This window comes from Ursus maritimus, unplaced genomic scaffold, assembly GCF_017311325.1.
Source record: "Ursus maritimus isolate PB19 unplaced genomic scaffold, ASM1731132v1 scaffold_35, whole genome shotgun sequence".
Taxonomy (NCBI): domain Eukaryota; kingdom Metazoa; phylum Chordata; class Mammalia; order Carnivora; family Ursidae; genus Ursus; species Ursus maritimus.
This window is the reverse complement of record NW_024426119.1, coordinates 23,943,370-23,964,256: the sequence shown is the minus strand read 5'-3', so window position 1 is coordinate 23,964,256 and position 20,887 is coordinate 23,943,370. Positions and strand designations below refer to the sequence as shown.

Below are 20,887 nucleotides of genomic sequence, written 5' to 3'. Positions count from 1 at the left end.
ACATTTTTCTAAAAAGCCAGTGTTTAGGAATAGATACAAGAATACTTCGTTTTACAGATTTAAACCTTTGTTTTACAAATTCGAAGCTCAAGAGCTGGAGGTTTCCAATGAAAGCTGAAGTTAACACAATCCAGAAACAAGAGAGACAATTCTTCAAAGTATTTCTGTGCTTAGCCTATCACTATATATACGTTAAATCTAGAACAATAAATGCTTATCAATTTAATTACCACTAAGAACTTTAAAAAACCCCAGAGTGATGGAACAGAATAGAGAATCCAGAAATGGACCCTCAACTCTATGGTCAACTAATCTTCGACAAAGCAGGAGAGAATATCCAGTGTAAAAAAGTCTCTTCAACAAACGGTGTTAGGGAAATTGGACAGCCACATGCAGAAGAATGAAACTGGACTAGTTTCTTACACCATACACAAAGATAAACTCAAAATGGATGAAAGACCTAAATGTGAGACAGGAATCCATCAAACTCCTAGAGGAGAACACAGACAGCAACCTCTTCAACCTCGGCCACAGCAAATTCTTGCTAGACACATCTCCAAAGGCAAGGGAAACAAAAGCACAAATGACCTACTGGGACTTTATCAAGATAAAGTTTCTGCACAGCAAAGGAAACAGTCAGCAAAACCAAAAGCTCACCTACAGAATGGTAGAAGATATTTGCAAATGTCTTATCAGATAAAGGGCTAGTATCCAAGATCTATAAAGAATTTATCAAATTCAATACCCAAAAAACAAGCAATCCAGTCAAGAAATGGGCAGAAGACATGAACAGACATTTCTCCAAAGAAGACATCCAGATGGCCAATAGACACATGAAAAAATGCTCAACATCACTCAGCATCAGGGAAATATAAATCAAAACCATAATGAGATACTACCTCACACCAGTCAGAATGGTTAAATTAACAAGTCAGGAAACAACAGATGTTGGCGAGGATGCAAACGGGGAACCCTCTTACACTGCTGGTGGAAATGTAAGCTGGTATAGCCACTCTGGAGAACAGTATGAAGATTCCTCAAAAAGTTAAAAATAGAGCACCCTATGACCCAGCAATTGCACTAGTAGGTATTTATCCAAAGGATACAAACATAATGATCTGAAGGGGCACCAAATGAAATCTTACCATATGCAATGATGTGGATGGAACTAAAGGATATTATGCTAAGCGAAATAAGTCAATCAGAGAAAGACAATTATCATCTGATGTCACTCATCTGTAGAATTTAAGAAGCAAAACAGAGGATAATAGGGGAAGGGAGGGAAAAATAAAATAAGATGAGATCAGAGAGGGAGACAAACCATAAGAGACTTTTACCTATAGGAAACAAACGGAGGGTTGCTGTAGGAGAGGTGGTGGGGGGATGGGTAACTGGGTGATGGGCATTAAAGAGGGCACATGACATAAGGAGCACTGGGTGTTATATGCAACTGATGAAGCACTGAATTCCAACTCTGAAACTAATAACACATTATTAATTGAATTTAAATAAAATTAAATTAAAAAAAAAACCCAGAGTGTTACCCCATCTAGAGGTACCTAAGGTTCCTCTTGGTTTCTGGAGAACACCTCTTGAAGTATAATTATAACAAGGGCATAAGTGAGGTCTTCATTACAGCTGTGGTGTTAGTGAAACAAGTTGTGGGGCTATTGTGAATTAATTAATTTTCATTAGGAAAACTGATAATCAAAAGATTTATTTATTTTTAATTTTTCTTTAAAAGATTTTATTTATTTGTCAGAGAGAGAGAGCATGCCCAAGAGCATGAGGGGGGGGAGGGGCAGAGGGAGAAGCAGACTCCCCACTGATCAAGGAGCCCGAAGTGGCACTTGGTCCCAGAACTCTGGGATCATGACCTGAGCCGAAGCCAGACACTTAACTCACTGAGCCACCTAGGCATTCTAATACTCAAAAGATTTAAATATAGTTCTTTTATTGAGATCAAGTCACTCATTAATATTATGGGGATTATATTTTCAAATCACAGAGTGCAATGGCATCTAATTAAGTTAAAGTGAATAGATCACAATTTTGTGCTTTGTTTCCAATTTTACAGTTAACCCTATAGGGCAGATTTTATGGAGGCACTAGCAGTCTTTATCAACAAACTATCCATTTCTTTTATTTAAGTCTTAAGCATTTAATTAGGAAATTTTGACTTTTAATCTATTGATTTCTTAGTTTAAAATCTATAGGGTCGGTGTGGAACAGATGGATTTAGTAGCTCTTTAATATCTATACATGTGAACTGACTGTTAATAATTTTTACTTCTTTATAAGGAATATCCAACTTCTGTGAGTTCTGACACTGTTCCTTATTGTTGCCTATGGGGCTATGATTCGGAACACAGAAGCATCATACTTTCTTTCCCTTCTCTTCCTCCTTTTGGAGAAATACATGATAGAGTATTTTACAGTGACCTATTCAATAGATACAATTAGAGAAGGGCCCACCCTCCTCTGCTCTAGTAAACTTATGAATTTCAATATCTGGTGCCTAAAGAGTAACTGGGTACATTTAGCCTATTCCATGCTCTTGATTCTATTCCCCCAAAGCACAGAAATCACATACACTATAATCTGATTGAAAGGACTTAATTTCCTTTTCCTATTTGGTCTACATGCACCACCTGGTGGTAAAATAGTGCATTTCAAGTGGTGTGTTTGTGCGTGTGTGTGTGTGTGTGTGTGTGTGTGTGTTGGGGATATTAACATGGGAAAGAAAATTTCAATATACATTCCTAAATATTGATTTCGATTAACAATGCAATTATTTTGCAGCAAATATCTAATAAAACACTAGAACACTATATATATATATGTATATATATATATATGTATGTGTATATATATATATATATATATATATATGCCAGAATAGGAAGGAGAGAGTAACTCATGTTGGAAAGTATCATAGCTTTCTCTTATTTATGCTAACTAGAGCTCTTATAATTCCATACTTAGATAAACATTTATTTATTGAGCCAATGTTCTTATTGAAGCAAGAGTCAAACACTGATAACCAGTATAAGACCATTTTCTTTATTTCTAATTTTTAAGGATTATAATTTTTAAAAGGATGCATCCTCTTCGTTATATTAGTAGTTAGTACAAGTCAAAGTCACAGAATTTTAAAACTATAAGGCACCATAGAATCATTTAGACTGATGCAGTAATTTTTCAAATGTGGTAGCTGAGACTCAGAAATGCCAAGTGACTTGAAGTCATACTGGTAATTAGTGGCTCAGCTCAGATAAGAAACTAGGTCTTCTTACTTTCAGTCTAGAAATATAAAATCTAAAAATTATACTCATATACCACGGTAAAATACCTCTGTATGAAAAGATATGCACTTAACTCGGCCACATAGTGCTTTAGAACACTAAGATGTGAGTTAACTAACACGGGCTAGTTTTGTTCTAAAATTCTGAGTGCAAAGAAGTAATAGTAGAAATGCATGTATCATAAAGCTATGGAAAAAGCTTTCTAACTAGCAAAAATCCCTTTTATATACGTTCAAAGGAATCTTTTTCAACTTATATACAACTCCTATGTCGTAAAGATGGTATAAAAACTTCCCTTTCCCCTTTTAACTGCTTCAGAATCAGAGATCTGTTTCTACAAAGTAGGTACCCACTGGTAGATTTAGGCATAAACCATGTTCATAGCTCCCTCTCATGACCATTGAATGAATACTATATAAGCCTCCTTTATTCTCGCTGTTGTATTCAACTAACAGCTCACTGGTTAAGTTTTAATTGCTTCCAATGAGGTCAGCAAAGGTATTTATCGAAAAGCCCTGAATAAAAAGGCTCCACACACACACAAGCATACACGCGCTCACACAGAGAGCAAATCCTCTTGCCTGTTGATTTATGGAAACAATTATGATTCTGCTGGAGAATTTCTCAGCTGAGAAATAGTTTGTAGCTACAGTAGAAAGGCTCAAGTTGCACAAGGCAGACCAGAGACATGGAATTCTTGTGCGTCCAGCTGTTATCAACAGAACAAGTAAGTTGCTGTTATTTGTCTTTAAAAATCATGCTGAATGGTTTTCTAGTAGTTTGCCTCTTTTCTCTGGTTTTAGTGCTGAGGGGAAAAGTAAAGTTACCAGACTTTTGAGCCATGTAATTATCTATAGTAATTATGCTGTAGAACTTACATAAAGATAAGGTTGAAGTTTTCCAGACAATGCTGGCATTTAACTTGAGAAATGTGGGTAGTTCAGGAGAAAATAACTGATTAACCACAAACATAAAAGCATACAAACAAATCTAGGGAAAGCATTTATACTTTGTTGGTAGTGATTTTAGGACTTAATTTAAATCAATAGCTCTAACTGCAGGATGTTTCCTACCAAACAGCCATTGGAATAAATGGTACCATCATATTCTGATTTGTCTCTAGTAATGCATAACTTTTATAAATGTACATAGAGGGAGATGAAGATGTTGACATCCTCTGTGAAAGCTGTTTTAAATGTGCCTTCACAGTACAGACGGCACTGCATGTTATACTACTATTTACCACTGAAATTTATACAATTTTTCATCTTCCCCTCCTTCCCTTCCCTATTCTTAATCTCTCATTGCAAACAGCAGTCAAGTAGTAAACAGTGTCGCAGCAACTGAGCTTATTACAACCTGTTTTTATAAGGAAATAGCAACAGAGAGTTATTTAAGGAGGAATCCTGTATTGTTATCAGGAACTAAAAGGATAAGGATAACAATTTGGAAAACAACAACTACTCTTTCTTAAATCAATCTACAATTCACAGATAGGAAGAGGTCAATGACCTAGGAGCAACAATCAACTCAAGATTTAATTTTCATTATGTTATTCATGAACACCCGGAGCACTACACTATAATGCGCAAATGGATACTGACATGGATCCTGCCAACTTTGCTCTACAGATCATGCTTTCACATTATCTGTCTAGTGGGCACTATATCTTTAGCTTGCAATGACATGACTCCAGAGCAAATGGCTACAAATGTGAACTGTTCCAGCCCTGAGCGACATACAAGAAGTTATGATTACATGGAAGGAGGGGATATAAGAGTGAGAAGACTCTTCTGTCGAACACAGTGGTATCTGAGGATTGATAAACGAGGCAAAGTCAAAGGAACCCAAGAGATGAAGAACAGTTACAGTAAGTAATGTCCTTTTTTTATGCACTGCATATGAACCTTAATCTGTGAAAGAATCATTTTTCAAGTGACAGGCTTTCTTAGTTTCCTTTTTTTGGGGAAAAAATTAACTATCATCTTCTAGTTTCTCTAAATTGGGATCACTGAATTATGTTTCCAAAAACATCTCCTGCAACAGGTCAAATCTACTAATATTAGAGTTGGAACTGATAACTCAAGCCCATTTGAAAATATAATCCCCATGTCCTAAGCTCAAAATGCTTATAAACTAATGCTTATAAACTAATGCTTATAAACTGAAATGTGACTCATTGTCTTCTAGCAAAATTCATTAGGAACTCTTAAAGAGTACTCAGTAAATGTTCACCAAAACCTACTTATTCATTTGAGGAACAGAAAATTTATTTTAAAAAGTAATTTGATTTTCTTTGAAACAATATTTCTGTGGTGTGAAATACTTAATCTGTGCTCAAAAATGCTTCTAGCGACTTGTGCAATTGTATACAGTTATAAAATAGAAAGGAATCTGTGGTATCCTCATCTGTTCACACTGTAATGAGTTTGTATTAGATTGTTTATTTACCTAAGCCAAAAAAAAAAAGGTTCCTCCTAACCTTTTCTTTAAATCTTCTATGCCATAGTTCTATGTTACTTTAAGAGAAATGTAAATGTGAAGGAGGAAATAAAAGTGATTTGGAAGTGATGTCCATGATTTTCTGTTAGTGTACCTTACATTTTCTTCAAAACCCAGTTATTTTTTTTTCATGTTAAAATATCAGGGTTGGACTTATCATTTAGCAGCTATGATTAATAAACAATTTCAATAGTTTTAAATTTAATGGGGTAAAATACTCAACATCTGTAGTAAGAATTTAAAATTCCTAAATGAAAATAAATGTTGTTTGTATTACTAGCACTTGAACAATGTTATTATTATATCATCTTATAATATTATGTATGTAAAAGTCAATTGAAAAAGAATGCATGGGGTTGATGGTGTAAACATTTGCTTAAGTACTTGCAGTACATTTGGCTTGCAGTGAGTACTTGAAACTTTTGTTGCTTGTTTAATGAATGGTTTTTAGGCTTCTTAATTAATGAACCAATAAGTGGGAATTTGGGGAATTATGTTTCCAATAAAATAAGAGGATCTTCTTTGTAACTGTAATTGATATAGAATGCTAAGGCCATTTTAATGGATTATTAACAGCTATAGTTTAATCATTACTGTTATTAATAAAATTATCACATTAGTCTTAGAATATTGTTCCGATTATGCTAAAGTTTAGGTAAAGAAATAACTATTTGGAGGAAGGTTCTGTGGATAATCACTTCTATGTGAGCAAAAGAATTTGGATTGCAATCAATTTTTTAAAAAGTTATTGAGATTTATCATGGATAATGGAAACTGGTAGAGGAGACAGAGCCCAGGTGGAAGTTATGACACATAGGTCTAATCCCTGTCTGAATATTCTGGAAAAATTTTTAATTCTTTCCAATTCTTGCTTTTTTCATCTCTAAGATGTGGGATATGTAAAGATGATCTCCAATATACCTTCTAGTTCTTACAGTTTATCCTATTCTGAGCCATAGAATATATCACATAAATGCGAACAAATCTAAGCACTCATTATATAATTACCACATACTTTGAATGAGATAGGTGAATATTATCTCAAGGATAAAATGAGCTGTCAGAGCTAATTTTAAATTGTAGCAATATGGTTATCAAACCTAAACACTGTAGAATTTTTCTGTATGCCAACTAATTCCTCTTGAATGCTTTTGTCAAATAATGTAAATCGAAAAATTAGATGTAAAATCCAGTGAAAATGAACCATATGCATAATTATTTGGGATAAAAAATATCTACAAGTGGGACACATTCACATATGTGTTTTGTGTTAAAATTTCTTGAAACCATGAAACTCAGGTGTTTGTAAACATACACAAAATGTCAAACTTATTTTACAGTTTGAAACACAATTTAGCATTAACCCTGAGTAACCATAAAGCCAATTTGGTACACCATTCCTCCTCTACTCTAATTCTACAGTAAAAATGAAAGAGAGAAAGAAAGAAACTCATTCTATATCATTAATTAGAATGTCACAATACCAATGTAGTTAAAAGACAGGATACATATCATGTAAACAATCTTCACTTCTATAAGCTTTTCATAGGCTGTATATAGAGGTATACTTTCTTGATATGGTGAATTCTCTTGGAAAGAAAAACTTTCAATGGGATGCTTTAAGTAAACCCTAAAATTCTTGTCAGGTTTATTGCTATCTGATTGAAGAAGGAGCCAGTCAAGTTTCATCATAGTTAAAAAGAAGCTAATTCCCAGTTGTCTGTTAGGAAATCCTAAGACACAAAGGAAATACTTCACCAAAAAATAAATGGAGAATAACTTATTAGAAGAGAATTCTGGTAGTCATTTCCTATTATTTCTGGTTGCAGCCTTACTAATGTTAATTGTGAATGCCCCATACATACAATGTGCAAATGGACACATGTGAAGTTGAAGCTACTATCTCTAAGTACAAAGAAAGTGCTCAACAAAATTTGTTTAAGAAGTCAAAGAAGAATAAAAACTTGAAATTATAAATATGAAGACTATTTACAACCTCAATAATCAATTGAATGAATGCACAAACAAACAAAAGTTGTTTCCTTCCTATATAAAATGAGAGTAAAAGGTAATTGGATTGTCTACTAGAGTGAAATGCAGCAGAGTTCAGAAAGTGTGACACATTAGAATCAAACTCTTGCATTTCATTTTCTGTACTCTGATGCCTTAAATTTGTTCAGTGGTTGTTGCACACCCTTCTTTGGAGGTATTTTAAGATGGTATAGATTTAAATGTCTTAGATGGTAAAATTTTGTGTGAAAAGTTAGATGTCAGCTCGTGTGAGACACAGTTGTTCTCTGAATTACCATGAGAAGGTGCCCACTTCATTCTCATGGCTTTGTTTTGGAATGAAGGGGAAAGTTACCTGATGAAATGAATAGGTTTTGAAGGACTGCATACTTTACTAGCAGAAGGATAACTTCTTCATAAAAATGTGACTTATAAGATATTGCTAAGATAATGGACTGGAGTGAGTAGAAGAGGTAAACAATCTGGGTATACAATTCTGTTTCCAGAAGACTGGGCTAGGGTAGGTAGGTTGAGGGCCTGGAGGAAGAGAAGGGGAGTGGCAGGGAGGTGAATATGATAGCTCATGTCTCATGTCGTTAGGGAATTAAAAAAATTACTTAAGCTATCCTGAGTTGTGAGGACCTCACTTCAGTCTTCTAGTGTTGTCTTGTGAAATATTTAAATTTAGACTAGAATGAGTAAACTGCAGAAAAAGCACACCAAGGAACCCAACAAAAATAAGACTTGTACTAATAGACATGAAGTAAGACCCAAGTATGTAAATGTAGGAATTCATGAGAGGCCAGGAGATGCTGGACCACGTTGCTGATGCTGAGGGAAGAGAAGCTGTTACTGGAGAACTGGTCCTCAGATTGCATAGTGTTCTCACCCGGGAGGCAAGAAAGCCTGTCCTCTCTAGTCGTTCCACATTTAGCTTTATAGTAGGCTTGCAAGTGACAAAACTGGAACCTAACCTGAACTAATAATAAGGGTAATAAAAGCATAATATGCCCTTCTAAAATGAAATAAATATTCATGTTCTCTGCAGAAGGAGAGCATTAATAACATCGTAAAGGGATTGGTAATGGATGGTCAATACTTCTGTTGTTGCCAGAGCTCTCCCCTTGGGGAAGGGCGAGAGGGTGAATTTAGATAATTTTTGGACCAGGCACTCCATCAACAGACAGAGTCAATCACTCCACACTGACAGAAATAACACTGCTGTTTAAGCTGGGAATTGAGGTGCCAAGTGAGAGATGGCAGCAGTGTACTGGGCAACTGACAACTGCCCTGAGACACAGATGTGGAACAAAGAACTCAGCCCTGCAAGACGATTTTCTTGCTTTGGGGATCCAATTACTAGAAAGTTTTGCTCTTCCCCACGATGGTCAATATCACCCATTTCTTTTAAGAAGAAATTCTTGATTGTGATAGGCCACTGACTCAAGCAAAAGCATGCCTCTCTTATTAGAATTAAGCATTGTAAGTTCCATAGCAAGAAAAGGGTTAGCCATTCTGAAAACTAGCCAACGATTTGGCAATATTCTCTTTTGGATTGTTAGACTGTGACGGGATATGGCCTAACAATTGGCAAAAAGCAAATAAACACAACGTTGTGGGATCTGACTTTGGCCACAAAATCCTCAGCAACCCAACTGTCAACAATTCTTTGGATAAGATCCTACTCAGCAATAATCTCTGCTAGTAGCTAGCAAATATACATACCACCTCCAAATATGGAGATGGTAAACTTGCTTATGCTACAGACAGTTCTTAGCAAGTTATATAAAAGAACAATAATTCACATTATCAAAACAAAAATAAGAAAACCAGGGCAACCCCACCTTAAAAAAAGAGACAATGAGAAACATATCTATGGAACTGAACCAAAATCCAAGCATTACTGACAAAATGCAATCCTCTAGAACTGGCGACCTGCATTCCCTTAAGTAAGTCGTCAAGGCTTTAAATTATAGAAAATGGATAAATTGCTGGTGAGCAGATTTGGAAATACTAGCTAGTCTTTGAGAATTCTAATAATAAAGATGATTTTTCATCGTATAGTTCTCCTCTTTTTTTTTTTTTTTTTTTTTTAAGATTTTATTTATTTATGTGACAGAGAGACAGCCAGTGAGAGAGGGAACACAGCAGGGGGAGTGGGAGAGGAAGAAGCAGGCTCCTAGCGGAGGAGCCTGATGTGGGACTCGATCCCGGTACGCCAGGATCACGCCCTGAGCCGAAGGCAGACGCTTTAACGACTGCGCTACCCAGGCGCCCCATCCTCTTTTTTTGGCTAATACAAGTGTCTGGCACTTACAAAGTGCACATGATATATTGCCACAGGTGCGTCTCTTTATTAATTTTGTAAATCCTCATTTGAACTGACCATCACTTCCTTTTCTATAACAACCCAGAGCATCTGAATATGTACTTTCCTTTTTGACTGTATTAGAACTCTTTAGCCTAGAGTTTTAGAGCATTCGGAGACCCAAGTGAACTGGAGAGAATGCGAGAAGCCAGCTTTAGTCAGCTAGGTTCCCTTTTCCATGTTTTCCTATTGCTCAGCTTTGGCTAAATATTGTAATCAGCTAGGGAACTTTAAAAAAAAATACTGATGCCAGGTCCCACCCACGAAGACTCTCATTAAATTGATATGGGGTGCAGCCTGGGCACCAGGAATTTAAAAAGCTCCCCAGATAATTCTGACATGCTGCCAAAACTGAGAACCACAGGATCACATCAGATTATTGGGAGATCACAGTTCAGTTAAATCAGAATCCTGAGAAGGTGGGGAAGACTCAGGCATCAATGTTTGTTAAAGCTTTTTAGTGATTTTACTGTGCAGATAAGGCTGAAAACCACTATTTAGTGGGACCAAGGGTTCTATTTCAGCCTGGATCCCCTCAGGTCCCAGGAATGTTTTAGAGCCCTTAGACGGCTCCATAGGTAACTTATAGCAGGGAGGATTTCAAAATGGGCTTATCAGGAATGACTCTCTGAATTATGCATTGATGAAGTTCTTCTGGGTCCAGGTGACCTCTCTGACAAATCTCAGTGGCTCCAACATTTGGAGAACTGGCCTGCAAATGCATGCGATGACAGCTCTGCAGCTACTGTGTAAGAAGGCTTCTTTGACAAATGAGTTCATTGCAGGGAAGAATAGGTCTTGTGCCACAGTCTCACAATGACAGGCAGGTCTGAACCTCTTCTGGCACTTTCAAGTGGTGACACAGCAGGGGACCTGGAGTACAGACATCAATGCCAGCTTACTTGGCACTTAAATGAGCCACTTATGACTATGAACCCAGATGCCCCCAAATTAGGGTCTCATCTCCTATGGCCACCTCACAGAGTTCAAGGCGGTGATTTAAAGAGACAGCCTCAAGTCTAGAAAACCCATAGGGGAAGAAAACACAAGCCTAGAGGGTCTATCCAGATTAGTGAAAAGGATATGAAGCCAGAAGTTGGTTTTCTTTGTAAATTTGGGATTAAAGCAAAGCTTTCTTTCTTTTCTAAGGATCCTAGCTTTCTTTTTCTGTATCAAAAACTTTTGGTAGCACAGTAACTTCTTTTACATCACTACTAGAATACAGTACTTTTCTATATTTTAATTTCACATATGGCACACAGAAGAAAAGGCAGGAATTGTGCATATCTAAATAATATGGAGGGAAAAGAACTCATTAAATGAAATGAGCTTCCATATGAATTCCTTCCTTTTCTGAACCATATCCAATCTTTCTTAAAAAAAAAAAGCAACACCCGCTTTATTGAGGTATGTTGACATGCAAAAATCTGGACTTATTTAATGTATACAAATTGACCAATTTCTACAGCTATGAAACTACCACCACAATCTATGCCATAAACATATCCATCACTTCCAAAAGTGCCCTCCTGCCTTTTAATTTATTATAATTATTTTGTGATAGTAACACAACATAAGATGCATCCTTTTAGCAAATAACAACAGTATAAACTACAGGCGCTGCACTGCACAGTATCTCTCTAGGACATACTCACCTTGCATAGCTGAAACTTAGTACCCTTTGACTAATACCTCCCTATGTCTCCCTCCCCCACCCCCACCCCTTGGCAACCACCATTCTACTCTCTGCTTCTACAAGTCTGACTATTTTAGATTCCTCCTATAAGTGGCATCATGTAGTATTTGTCCATCTGTGTCTGGCTTATTTCACTTAGCATAATGTACTCCAGGTTCATATCCAGTCTTTCTACACATGAAATAGGTTGGAAAATGAAAATCCTCTGCCTTTCACATAGTTCAGAAAGCCAAATTAAAGAGTCACTGAACACTTAACTGTTTCTTGACCAAGATTCACATCTACTACATTTAAAATTATATCTGCACCTGACTTAGGAAGAGAAGTCATACCTAATTTGCTAACAAAGCAAATTTACCTATTTACCTTAGTTGCACAAAAGGGTTTGTATAGTAATATATAAAGACAAAGGGTTTAGGGTGGGGAAGCAGAAAAAATAATTATTTAATATCCACGTCCAGGTAAAATTTGCCTTTTAGGCAGATAATATCATTCTCAGAGGGAAAAGATTTGACGTATATAGGGGGAGAATAAGCTCTAGAGGTTGTCTGTTCCAGTCAACTTCCCTGCAGAAGAATGTAATCACTTCTAGTAGAGTTGAGTATGAATACTTGCTAGAGCTGTTAGCTAGTGTCCTTCTGAGAATAAATAGGATGGCAACATCTTTGTAAACAGGACAAGAAATTGGCAAGAGAGGAAAGGGAAAAAAAAAAGGACTTTATATAAAAATAAATGGATTTTGCATTTTATTTGTTTTAAAGATTTTATTTTTAAGTAATCTCTACACCCAATTTGGGGCTTGAACTCACAACCCTGAGATCAAGAGTTGCACTCTCCACTAACCGAGCCAGTCAGGCACCCCAGATTTTGCATTTTAAGTTTAGGGTGGATTTAAACACAAAAGATCCTCATAAAATAGGGCTCTATTAACTTCTTTTGATGCACTTAAAGAATAAGGGCAATGGAATGCAATACTCTGATACAGTGGGAGAACTTCTTGGATCAAAACAAACTAAACTAGTGTACAGAGGGGTTGAAATAATAATAGATAATTACAGATGATAGTCAAATCGGAGGTTTGAATCTATTAGTTAAATCTGTGCCTAAAATCGCAATAATCTTTGTTTATTTATCAGGACCAAAGGCAAACGAGTTTATTTTCTATGATTAATATAAGACAGGGCAAAAGAGGTGTATTTCAATATGCTTAAATACCATACTTATCAAGTTAAAATTATCATGTAATATTTTCCATTTATCTGCCTATTTGAGCTTCAGATGTAATTGTAGATAATATTGAGCAACTGCTTTTGGAACAAATTCAGAATCAACTCAGCATGCAGATTTTTCTTAAGGCAGCAATTCCAAACTTTGTTTCTTAGGACACTGGTGTCCCCTGAGATATTAATGGTGTTTCCTGCAGCACAGTTCCTGTGGCTAATTGACTGGGAAATATTAGGTTAAATAAAAGTGAACAAGTTTTCACAGTAAGAAAACTCTGAGCCTGATTTATACTAATATAAATTGCAAAACTCCAGGAGGAGATTATATATAGTTTCCCAAACTTACTTGACAACAGAGTACAATGCTCCTGCCTCCCAACACTCCTCTCTGATTTGGGTAAAACACTTAAATTTCATTAAATTGTAATTTGAGAGGGGCCCCTGGGTGGCTCAGTCGGTTGAACACCTGACTCTTGTTTTGGCTCGGGTCATGATCTCAGGGTAATGAGATTGAGCCCCATGCTTGAGATGCTCTCTCTCCCTCTGTCCCTCTTCCTGCTCTCTAAAATAAATAAATAAATCTTTTTAAAAAATTGCGATTTGAAACTATTGCCTAGGCATCTCTCTGTGGTGCAGTGAAGAACTAAACCAAGCTTCCCCTCATTTTTTTGGTTCCAAATAAAAAGGCAAATGGACCCGAAGCAATATTTTAAGAATAACCTTGAACCAAGAATCTGTGCCAAAGTCAGGAGCCTGAATATGATCTTGGACAATTAGTGTAGTATTTTGGGTATAGATGCATGCTGGGCTGAAATCCAGAGATTTGCAATGAGATTTAAGCCTAGCTTGAATCTCTTTTCTGAGTTTGGAGCAGCTTTATAGGACCATTCTCCTAATTTGAAATGATGTCCAATACCTTTAATTAGGCAACCTAGAAACTAACCAAAAGCATTTCCTATGCATTAACCTAAAATGTTTTAGGATTAGAACACGACTGAAGAATTCTTACTTATGTTCCTAAAAACAATAAACGTTCGATTTTTCAAAAAAGTGGTTTAAGCAAAAGTTTGAAGTTATTTCAACTATATCAATAAAGAAAAAGTTTTATTTACTGACCAAAAACTATTTAGAAATTTGAAATTTAGCATAAACTGAAGGGAGAACGGCAAATTTAATGAATGAATTTCAGTACCCTTTGAAGAGATCACTTCTTCGAGATCTTAAACAGAATTGCCTTTTCCAGCCATACACTGCACATTTACCTTGTCTTAGGATTCTTTCTGTTCGCATTTGGCAATGCCATTAAAAAAATGTAAGTTATGGAAAGATAAGCATCATGTCTTATTCCTCCTTTTGTCTCCCAGTGGTAGAGGAGGAGCACTTAGCCCAAAGCAAGAGGTGGAAGAAGGGAGAAGGACTGACAGTCATTCAACATATTTCTCCCTTAAGTTTTTACACATCTAAAATTAGTTATAGATAAGAAATAGGTTACTAAATGATCATGAAAATTTAATGCAGACAAGAATTAAAAGTTTGCTGAAATAAAAAAGAAGTATATCTCATTTCCCTCTTCTCTCTTGTTCTCTATCATTAAAAGAAAGTATTGGCCTGTAGAACCTATTTGACTTAATGTTTTTCTGGGTAGTTTCAAGGGACTGGTGGAAAAGTTTAATTGTAAAGGCCAGTGATCTAAGCAGACACAGGTAGCACTGGTGATAATACAAGGATGACTGACATGGCATGGAGAAGACCGATCCTGGAAAAGTTATAGCCTCCTCAACACCCATTCTTGTTTTCATCTGACCGTCAACTAATTCCTGCATATCAAAAACTACATGCAGGAAAAAAATGATAATTAGTTGATATTGGTTTAAGGAATATCTGCATTAAAAGGAGATACAGAGAGAAAAAGTCTTTAAGAATTAAATGAGCTATACTAGTAAAACAAAGCAGTGGGCTGATAATTTTTGGATAGGAAATCTGCCTACTTATTAGTAGCACATATGAGATTGATTCTGGACTTACTGACTGGTGTCAAAGGGTAGAGAAGACATATGTATGTATAGGGTGAAAGAGGTGGGGAGAGGTGGAAAGCTGGTGAATATACTCTGTTTTAGTGCCAGTAGCCTGATCCTTGGATAATCTTGGTGTTTTGTAGTGTCTCAAACTGTACTTCTGATAAGAGCCTGGTTGGTCTGGTTTATATTGTGGCATCCTTCATGGGGAGATCACCTGTAGGCAGCGGACAGTTTCCTCCCTTGTTTGCACGAATAATGAAGACATCATACAAAACTTCGAAAGACAGATGACTTCTTTTTTTTCACTCTTTTATTAATTCAACAAATATTCATTGATACCTCCCCTATCCCAGGCTCGGGCTACAATAGTAAGCAATTCCGCAGTCCATATTTTTAGAGAATTAACGGTTTAGTTGGGGGTGGAGGGTGAAATACAAGTTAGAGGGGGCAAGTTCAGAGCAATTAGGGGGTTGCCTGATTCAACTTGAGGAAATGGGTATGGAAGTCTTCTCTGGGAGAAAATGACCTGAAGGATGAGCAGAATGAAAGAGAGAGGACAAATATATTACCTTCAGAGGAGATACTTTTGGAGATACCTGGGTGTAGACAGTATTGCAAGGCCAGGAAATGGAAAGTGACTTAGTATCTTGCCAGGTATCAATGTTAAGCTCACTAAAGTAACCTTTTTTTTCGATTAAAAGTATGAGAACATTTGCCCTTTATGAGTTGTCAGATTTGATTGCTCCGTTTACTAAAAATAACTATTTCTTTTAAAGGGTAATTTTTGTTGAAAGGGTAACTTTTTTTGAAGGCATAATTGAAGTCCTGCTGATTGGAGTAATATTGTTATTCTGTATGACTGCATACTTTTCTTTTTAATGCTTTTTCAATCTTTGAGCATAATTGCAACCTGTTTAAGTCAGGTGTCCACAAATATTCACTGTAAAAGCTACCTTATCATTATGAAGTTTCTAAAAAGTGAGAGAAACAACAGTTTTGAGGCATATGTTTGTCTTTTAAGGACAAAATTATGGAGGCTATCTGCCACATTCTTTAAGATAAGCCAACTTTTACGACCATTAGAGCTGCATCTCCTGCTATAATTATGTAAGCAGTGCACTCAGTAGTCACGTAGCCGTGCGTAGCATTATTTCCTCTAAATCATGAAGCAGGCACTGAAGCGAGGTGTTTTCCCACTCAGATAAGCCTATCAAGGTGTCTCTGTTTCTGAGAAATTGTGCTCGACTCCTTGTACAAATAACGCATTACAAAATAATGTTGGATATTTAATAGACATAAGGAGGTGCTGTCGACTTTGAAAACATTCTGGCCAAATTTAGTCTGGAAATTTTCTCTTAACTGGCTTAAAGTTGATCAGATACCGAATAATAATTCATCTCTGGGGAAGATGAGCATAAATCTCTATCATTGTGATTAAGTTATACTTAGACCTAAAATTCATGGTGTTTTAAAGGATTATTTAATAGTTTATCAGGTATTTACATTAATATTACTACTAAATTACTGTACAATGTAGAAATTTTGTTTGTTATTGTCATGAATCTTCTAATTTAGTTTATATAAAATTGTACAACGTGCAACCAGGAACATTTTTATTGCCTGACTAAACTAAGTAGATCACTGAAACAATGTTAATTCTTTTAAAATATGTATGTCAATACTGAAATTGGTGCACACCACTTCATTCCAGTCTAATTTTTTTTTAAAGATTTTATTTATTCATTTGACAGAGAGAGAGACAGCCAGTGAGAGAGGGAACACAAGCAGGGGGAGTGGGAGAGGAAGAAGCAGGCTCCTAGCGGAGGAGCCTGACTGGGGCTCGATCCCATAACGCCAGGATCACGCCCTGACCCGAAGGCAGATGCCCAACGACTGAGCCACCCAGGCGCCCCCATTCCATTCTAATTAATTCTTAAAATACCTCTTTGCTGTAAGCTTGCGGTTATGCTATTAGTTCATTTCACGGAAAGAAAGGAAAGACTTTTAGGAAATTGGTCAGCCTAATAAGCTTGCTCATGTATTACTTTTAGTTTTAAAATTATATGTAGGACTATTTAGGTGTTGTTCATTTTAATTAAGAAAGATTGGTGTTAAAAAATTAGCTGATGATTGAAATGATTATAACAAAATCCTCTATGTGCAATGATTGGATCGTTTTCTGGAAATTCTTGGGTAGTCAGTTAACTCACAGAGAGTAGATATTAAATAGGAAGCCTGGTGAGTTCACTGTGTGACTAACATCATTCAATATTGAAGAGTAAAAAGTTCATGTTCAGAATACTGATTTAAACCTTCCAGTTTCCTTAGAGCCAACACAAGTTACTAAGAGACTTTAAAGGGGCAAAACTGAGGCATTTTTAAGTAACATTTTCTCTCTTGCAGTGAAAGAGGTAAATTGACCAAGACACTACCATGTGCCTGGCACTGTGCTCAACACTTAGGTATATCACCTCATTTAATCTTCACAGAGCACTTATAAAATTGGCAGTTATGCTCATTTTGCAGATGGGACAATTCCAAAGCATAGTTTTAGTTACCATCACATGATCACTATACCATCACCGGTGTTATTAAAACATCACACATGAATTTGAACCATGCAGTGGGATAATCTACATATGAAGAACTATAAACAGCTGAAATTTTCTTCTCTGTAATATGACCTAATGAGTACTTGGCATTATTTCCTTATTATTAAATAAAAACTCTACTCCAACGTTCCTTGTACAAAACATCTCCATCTGTCTTCCCCTGAATTGGCATAGAAACTTTCAGTTTATTTCGTGTACAAATTGCTAAAGATGCTGCAAAATTTAATTTGGTTGTATTTTAAACACATTTCTGATATATATTAAAATATTTATACTTCTGTTCACTAGTGCCTACATAATTATTATAGGATACATACATATATACAATTTAATTTCAGAAAACAAATCAGACAATTTTAGGAGTACCGCCAAATAGTTTCCCTCTCTAAAGGCCACTCAGTCCAAACAGAACAAACACAAAAATAAATAAAAGAAACAGCAGAGAGTTTGTTCTAATAAGCACTTCTGAAGGATAGGTTGAAAGAGAAATAGTTTACTGGCAAATTGGTTCTTTCTTTTGTCCATGATTACTATGTTCTCAGTTTATTTCTAATCCTTTTAGGACCTTGCCCAATAAAAAAAAAGAGGCAAAAAAGGGGGCAAAAATGATGAATTAGTGCAAAGACAGTATACCTGGGATTCTATTTTTTAAGAATTTTTCTGTGCTTCTCTGTAAATCATATTGTACCTTTGAAAACTAGACATATACATTATTTGTGACCTGACTGGCCTTAGGTTTTTTTCCAATACCTTAAAAATATCTTAGAAGGTTTTTATTCTCAAAGTTGCGGGGCTCTTTTCAACAACTAGAAGACTAGTTGAGCATACATTGTTATGCTATGTACTATGGATACATAGATGTATAGGAAGAGACCCACTATTTGAAAAATTTCAGTCTGTTTGGGAAACCAACACCAAAAACTCAATTTTAATAGACTACGGTAAGTATGTGATAAAAATATGTTCAGGGAGGGACCATAGTGGAGGGCAGGTGACATAACCTAGGAGAGGCTGAACAAGACTCTTGAAGGACATGATGTTTGAACTATATCTTCAAGATCTAGTGGAAGTAAACCAGTCTAGGAGAAGTGGGTAGGGAATGGGGAAGGGAGTCAAGGAAGGGCATCCCTTCCTGGAAAGTAGCGCACGAGGAAAAGCTGAGTAATGTTTCAGGAGGTATGTATGGGAATTACGGGAATTAATGTTTCTGGAATATCAGCTTCAAGGTAGCCAGTGAACTCTCATTTCTTGCAAAGTTATTTTCCATTTTGCGGAACATGAACTTTATTCTACAGGTAATGAGGAGCTATCAAAAAAGAATGTAGAATCAGTAACTAATAAAAAATAGTCAGTTATTTTCATTATTCACAAAAATGACCTGGATGGTTAATATTTATTAATAGTTGGAAGATTTATTTTATTAGAAAATTTAGCCTCTTTTCCTACCAAAGCTTCTTACCACAACCACCCACAAATGGCAAAATTAATTCATGTTAATTAATATTCATTACTTTTCACTATCAACTTTCTGCTATAGGAGTTTATGAATGTACTAGATTGTCCATTGGAGAAGACAAAGGGCAGGAAAAGTAGGTTTGAACAATCCAACTATGATTTATCAGTCTTAGTTTATCATACCAATAGTTCTCTTTTAGTGTGAACATTAATACATATTATTTATCACCTAGGAGTAGATTGGATTGAATAGAAAGTGAGAGAGATACTGTATTAGGTATTATGAGATTTGGGCTTTAATCCTTTTCCTTCCAGGAATTAACTGAATGACCTGAGGCAAGTACTTAACTATTCTGGGCCTCAGTTCTGTTTTGTTTAAAGGGGGTTAGACCAGGTTGTTTGAATAGGTTTCAACCGTAAAATGTTACCCGGAGTACTAAGCAACAGAGTGAGAGAAAGAGGTGTATTAGCTGTTTATTGCTATATAATAAATTATCCAAAATTCAGCAGCTTAAAACAATATTAATTATCTCACAGGATCAGAGGGTCCTGAATCTGAGAGCAGCTGAGCTGAGTGGTTCTAGCTTACGGTCCCTCAGGACTTAAACTGTCAGCTGGGGCTGCAGTCTTGTCAAGACCTGACTAGGGCTGAAGGCTCTGCTTCCAAGCTCTCTCCCATGGTAGTTGGCAGGCCTCAGTTCTGTCTGAGAGCCTGTCTGCCAGAAACTTCCTCTTCCCTATGAGGGCCTCTCATGACGTGGTAACTGACCTCTCTCAGACAGAGTGAGGAGGGAGAGGGAGAGAAAGAGAGGAAGCGAGCGAGGGCACGTTCAAGACGGAAGCTGCAGTGTGACATCATCATTTTGTGTCATTTTATTTGTCATGCAGACCGTACAGTAAAATGTGGAAAGGAACTACACAAGGATGTGAATGCCAAGTGGTGGGGATCGTTATAGGCCAAACCAAAGGCTGGCTATCACATAGGGTTTCTGCATCTAAAGACCTTTTAGTCAAGTTGGGAATCAAAGTATAAAGAAAGAGTAAGTTAAAGCAATAACAGAGCAACACATTTGTGAAATCAGCCTGAAGAATAGAGAGCTGTCCTTACAGAAGCTGCTAATTTGGCTTAAGGTCTCATTAGGAGTCATTCTTACTGCAAAGGTAGAGAGGAAACCATATAATGTGTGTGACATTATAATTTTACATAAATTCCTGAATTTTTCACTTACTGGAATAAAGACTATTTTTTATTTAAATTTTTATACACTTTAAAAAAAACTATGGTATATTTCAAAGTACCAATGCTTTATTAATTTACTTTATTTACTATTTTAAAAATAAAGATGAAGAAATGGATATACTACAGTGGGGAGCAGGCTGACAACAATTTCACTAAAGAAGAATTCTGATAAAAATGGGAATACTTTTTTATTTTTAAAGATTTTATTTATTTAGTTAACAGAGAGACAGACAGCCAGTGAGAGAGGGAACACAAGCAGGGGGAGTGGGAGAGGAAGAAGCAGGCTCCCAGTGGAGCAGGGAGCCCGATGTGGGGCTTGATCCCAGGACCCTGGGATCACACCCTGAGCCGAAGGCAGACGCTTAACGACTGAGCCACCCAGGCACCCCCCCAAAATGGGAATACTTTTAAAGTCAGAAGCCACTAATCATGGAAAATTTGAACTGTCACATGGAGCT

The 20,887-nt window shown here is 36.4% G+C and overlaps 2 protein-coding genes across 7 annotated transcripts in view; one reads left to right on the top strand and one right to left on the bottom strand.

The window, feature by feature from the left end:
* The window catches only part of FAM227B (family with sequence similarity 227 member B), a 195,494-nt gene that overhangs the window by 73,221 nt on the left and 101,386 nt on the right, over positions 1-20,887 (bottom strand). The gene's annotated exons all lie outside the window — the stretch shown is intronic.
* Positions 3,817-20,887, top strand: part of FGF7 (fibroblast growth factor 7) — a 53,120-nt gene continuing 36,049 nt past the window's right edge. Inside the window, exons 1-2 of one of the 2 annotated variants that reach the window (XM_008705941.2) lie at positions 3,817-4,032; positions 4,937-5,175. In XM_008705941.2, the coding sequence (XP_008704163.1) occupies positions 4,992-5,175 (184 nt within the window). In that variant the 5' untranslated portion in view covers positions 3,817-4,032; positions 4,937-4,991. Of the gene's footprint in view, positions 4,033-4,798; positions 5,176-20,887 lie in introns of both variants that reach the window. The other variant, XM_008705940.2, reaches the window with a different exon arrangement.